Source organism: Eimeria acervulina, genomic scaffold (assembly GCF_000499425.1).
Source record: "Eimeria acervulina Houghton genomic scaffold, Eah_scaff170, whole genome shotgun sequence".
In the NCBI taxonomy this organism is placed as follows: Eukaryota; Apicomplexa; class Conoidasida; order Eucoccidiorida; family Eimeriidae; genus Eimeria; species Eimeria acervulina.
The window spans coordinates 41,088-46,140 of record NW_013550143.1 but is presented as its reverse complement, the minus strand read 5'-3'; the positions used below and the strand labels follow the sequence as shown (position 1 = coordinate 46,140).

The window sequence follows — 5,053 nt, the reverse complement described above, 5'->3', positions numbered from 1 at the left end:
GCAGCAGCAGCAGCAGCAGCAGCAGAAGCAGCAGCAAACTCTCTCTGACTGTTGAATGCGAAAGAATAGCTGCCGCCTGACGCTGCTGCTGCTTCTCCAGCCGAGGGAGAAACAACTGCTGCTGCTGGTGCAGCAGCAGCAGCAGCAGCAGCAGCAGCAGCAGCAGCAGCAACAGGGAGGGGAGACAGGAAAGAGGGAGGCTGTTCCTTGATTTGCAGCTTGCGAAGACAAGCAGCAGCAAATATATCGTTAGCTTTGCGTCTCAAGCCATGTGCTGCTTGAACTGCTGCTAGCGCTGCTGCTCCTGCTGCAGCGTCTTGCTGCTGCTGCTGCAGCATCCCTGCTGGCATCAAACAATATAGAGGGGGCCTCATATCGCATATAGGAAGGAGACAGAAAGCTCGGTGTAAAGAAGAGAACGGCTTCAAAGGAGGAAGTGCAAGTGGCTGCTCGAGCAGCTCCTGCAGAGGCATCACATTAGGCATAATGTTGCTGCCCAGACACCACTCCCCGCTGCTGCTGCTGCTGCTGCTGCTGCTGCTGCTAGTGCTGAAGCAGCTGCAGCACGACTTGTCTGCCTCGTTCTTCCGCAGCACAAAGTTTGCTGTTCGCTAAGAGGCAGCCTTTGGAAGAAGGGGGCGAGGGGCTGCAGCAGCAGCCGCTTATCGCAAATTGTTTGGGCGGTCAGGTTTATAACAAAGAGACACAAGACATGCCTGCCCTGCAGCAGCATCACATCCTGCTGCTGCTCTTGAACTTGCTGCAGCAACAACTGCTGCTGCGCCAACACCTGCTGCTGCTCCTCCTCCTGCTGTTGTTGCTGCTGAAGCACCTGCTGCTGCTGCTCCTGCTGCTGCGGCTCTTGCTGCAGCACCTGCTGCTGCTGCTGCTGCTGCTGCCGCAGCAGCAGCAGATTGTCTAGCCTTTGGTTCTCATGTGTGAAGACTCTCCTGGCTAAGAAGCCTGCCTGTTCTAGCAGCAGATCTCTATCAACTCTTGCAAAAGCAACAACTGGGCCTTCTACAGCTTTTTGCTGCTGCTGCTGCTGCTGTTGCTGCTGCTGCAGCAGCAGGTCTTCGCTGCTGGTGCTCGTGCTGCAGGAGTCCCAGTCTGAGTTGCTGCCGTCGCTACCCCACACGGAGACAGCTGTTGGCATGCTAGAAGGGTCGCTTGTACCTATAGGGGAGCTGCTGCAGCTGCTGCTGTTGCTGCTGCTGCTACTGCTGCTGCTGCTGCTGCTGGTCCGGCGGCGGTGGCGGCTGCGCCGCGCTCGCGAGTGTGGGGAGGAAGCAAAGAAACTGAGAATGCTGCTCACTCTCTTGCTGCTGCTCGGTGCTGCAGCAGCAGCTGCAGCAGCAGTTGCTGTTGCCGCTGCTGCTCCTGCTGTCTCTGACGACCGGTGCGGCTTCTTAGAGCGGAGCGACCCCTGTTGCTGAAGCTTGTGCTGCTGCTGCTGCTGCTGCTGCTGCTGCATTTTGTGGTTGTGTCTGTGCTGCTGCTGCTGGTGCTGCTGCTGTTGGTGCTGCTGCTGGTGATGGTGCTGCTGTTGCTGCGGCGGTACTTTTGTGGTGGTTCTCGTCGCGCTTTTGCGTTGCTGCTGCTGCTGCTGCTGTTGCTGCTGCTGCTGCTGCTGCCGGGTGTACAGACAGCTCAGAGGGCAGCCGTCTGGCTGAAGCACCTCTAAAGGGATTAAAACGCCTCGCAGCAAACACTTCTCTTTGCTGCGGAGCTCTCGCAGCCTCCCGTAGCGAGCAGCTAAAGAAGATAATTGACCTGCACAAACCCTAAACCCTAAACCCTAAACCCTAAATTACCAACCCTAAGACACAAACTACAAACCTTCATATGCATAATACAAAACACAAAAGACGGCACAAGCACAAACCCTAAACCACACGCTATAAACACAAACCCTAAACCTTAAACCCTAAAACCCTAAGACCCTAAACCCTAAAACCCTAAACCCTATACTTTAACCCGTTAGCAACCAAAGAAACACAGGTCCTGTAAACCATAAACCCTACTAGCAATCCCTAAACCGTAAACCATAAACCCTAGAACGGAAACGAAACGATAAAAGAACTTCATGAGGGTTTAGGGTTTGCATGAGGGTTTAGGGTTTACACACCCGCTGAGGCTCCGAGGGTTTGCAAGAATTCTGTCTCTCTGTCAGGCAGTTGGGTAATACGCTCAAAGCCATGAGGCCCGAGGAAGCGCTCCAATAGCTTTAGCTCTGCAGCAAACCCTAAACCCTAAACCCTAAACCCTAAGTCCTAAACCCTAAGCAACGCTTCCACGGTCCCAAACCCTAAACCCTAAACCCTTAACCCTCACAGCAACACGGATCAGCAGACGCACTGCTACATGGGTAGGCGCCGTTCCCTTGGGTCTGCAGGCACAGCACACCGCGACTAAACCCTAAACCCTAAACCCTAAACCTTAAACCCTATCTGCAAGGGAGAGGGATGAGAGAAAGAGAGGCCTGCAATAACTTCTTTCTTGTCGGGGGTTTAGGGTTTAGCGTGCACACCCTGCCACTGCCGTCCGCTGCACAATGAACCCACACAAGAGCAAACCCTAAACCCTAAACCCTAAACCCTAAACCCGATTGCAACAGCAAATAGAGCGCAGCAGCTAACAACCCTCAAATGTCTGTAGCATCGTTATCCCAGCGGCACCTTGATAACTTTGGATAGATCTAAGGGTTTAGGGTTTAGGGTTTAGGGTTTAGGGTTTAGGGTTAGGGTTTGGGGTCGTGAGGGTTTACAGCGTTCATTCGGGTCAAAGAAGTTCGGAACTCCCATCCTGAATACCATTCCTTCTACCTCTCCAGCAACTGCACACCAATCATCTTAAACCCTAAACCCTAAACCCTAAACCCTAATTCGTTACCTTAGCCGGCCTACTCTTGTGCCGAGGGGGGCAGGGTTTAGGGTTTAGGGACTGCACAAATCCCCAGCGAAAGCCAAGGGTTCGCAGACTGCGAAGCCCTTACACACTCCTGCTTAAGAATTAGGGTTTAGGGTTTAGGGTTTAGGGTTTGATACCTGTCACGAAGGAATCCGGAAGGAAACATAGAAGGTCTTGATATGCCCACGCGGCTTTCTTGTATGACAGCAGAGGCAGAGGAGACGCTGGCCCGCATGAAAGCTGAACGCAAACCCTAAACCCTAAACCCTAAACCCTAAACCCTGAATCATTCACCAGCAAACCCTCTCAACGTCGAACAGGGCCCCACACAAACCCTAAACACTAAACCCTAAACACTAATTATTAAATCCTCTACAATCAAATCCCCCAAGCCTCCTACAAGGCCACACACAAACCCTAAACCCTAAACCCTAAACCCTAAACCCTAGCGTGCCTGAAGCAAGGTTCCTCCAGGCGGCAGTGCTGAGTGTTGTTTGCCCAGGGTCTTGAAGAGAGAAGCCACAGAGACATGCCCGCCTGTACAGCCGAAACCCTAAACCCTAAACCCTAAACCATAAAACCTTAAGTTTAGAATGCGAACATCTTAAGGGCTAAACCCTTTTTTATGCCGTTAGGCGCATTCGCGGTGTCTTCGGATCTCTCTGAGTCTGTCTTCCCCAGCAGAAACCCCTCCTCCATTCTATACCTAAACCCTAAACCCTAAACCCTAAACCCTAAACCCTAAGCGTACTTAGCACAGAAGGAACTAAAGACGCAACGTGCTGCACCACCGGCAGCAAACCACTCCGAGATAAAAGAGCCGCTGTGGTGTCTGCCCGCTGTGAGGCGAGCTTCCTGCAGATATTCAAACCCCAAACCCTAAACCCTAAACCCTAAACCCTAAACCCTAAACCCTAAACTCTATGGCGTAAGCCTTCGTGTTCTGAGTCGCTGCTTTGAACAGGCCGCTGTGGGCGCCTCATCCCCAACCCCCCTACAAGGTGAAGCAGAGCCTAGGGTTTAGGGTTTAGGGTTTAGGGTTTAGGGTTTAGGCTGACCCCGGAAGAGCGGCGCGGCAAGAGGGGCAAAAGCGAGACCGTTGATTAGACGAAACCCCACAAGCACTGCAAACCCCAAACCCTAAACCCTGATCTACAGCAGCAGATGCCTCAGCCAGCAGCAGGAAGTTAGGGTTCTCTGCCCATACACTCCGACACAACTGCAGAAGCACCCATACACATACCTCCAAACCCTAAACCCTAAACCCTAAACCCTAAATCCTAAACCCTAAATCCCACTAGGGCCTAGCAAACCCGAGTAAACCCTACTAAAATTCGTTATGGAACCATACTAAACCCTAAACCCTAAACCCTAAACCCTAAACCCTAACTCACCTTCACCAGGAATGGGTTTGGATAAAACCGAGCAGACTTCGCTAAACTCCAGTAACCCGTCATATTGTGTGTCCCCGGCACTATCACCTGAGCGCCCAAACCCTAAACCCTAAACCATAAACCCTAAACCCTTAACCGTAAGTAACGTGTATCCATGCTTAGGAACTTAGGCCAGGATCTCAGCGAGCTTTGGGTGGCCGCGTCCAGAGCAGCAACCGCAAACCCTAAACCCTAAACCCTAAACCCTAAATAATGCCTATGCCCCCAATAAACATTGTGAGTGTATTTGCAGCTCAGGAGGCTGGGGAGCTGTTGCGAATGAAGTTGGCGGGCAGGCTCGGCGTCCGAGGGGCCTTGTAAGGGTCCCATTAGGGTTTAGGGTTTAGGGTTTAGGATTTAGGGTTTGCAGCTAGACCTGGCCAGTTATGATTTCTTCTGGAGAATATGCAGACTGCCCATCAGCATCGCGGCGGTTTAATGCTGCTTCATTTGCGAGCAGCACCTCAGGGGCGCTGCAGCTATTAAGGAGCTTCAATCCGTCAATCCCTGAACCCCAAACCCTAAACCCTAAACCCTAAACCCTAAACCCTAAACCCCCACTCTCATTACGCTGCAAACAAAAATGCTACGCACAAGCGGATGCGCTTGGCTTGGAAAGAAGCGGCGAACTCCGCCCGCTAAACCCTCAGGTATAAACAACGGAGTAGGGTTTAGGGTTTAGGGTTTAGGGTTTAGGGTTTAGGGTTTGC

At 52.3% G+C, this 5,053-nt stretch overlaps 1 protein-coding gene across 1 annotated transcript in view; it reads right to left on the bottom strand.

Annotated features, from left to right (window-relative positions):
• EAH_00022950 (glycogen synthase, putative) overlaps positions 1-5,053 on the bottom strand; it is a gene marked incomplete at both ends in the record, with an annotated part of 17,191 nt that overhangs the window by 6,331 nt on the left and 5,807 nt on the right. Inside the window, 10 exons of the mRNA XM_013396894.1 lie at positions 477-1,773; positions 2,129-2,233; positions 2,329-2,389; positions 2,531-2,547; positions 2,768-2,836; positions 3,055-3,150; positions 3,662-3,765; positions 3,969-4,129; positions 4,305-4,391; positions 4,720-4,850. Coding sequence (XP_013252348.1) covers positions 477-1,773; positions 2,129-2,233; positions 2,329-2,389; positions 2,531-2,547; positions 2,768-2,836; positions 3,055-3,150; positions 3,662-3,765; positions 3,969-4,129; positions 4,305-4,391; positions 4,720-4,850 — 2,128 coding nt within the window. The remainder of the gene's footprint in view (positions 1-476; positions 1,774-2,128; positions 2,234-2,328; positions 2,390-2,530; positions 2,548-2,767; positions 2,837-3,054; positions 3,151-3,661; positions 3,766-3,968; positions 4,130-4,304; positions 4,392-4,719; positions 4,851-5,053) is intronic.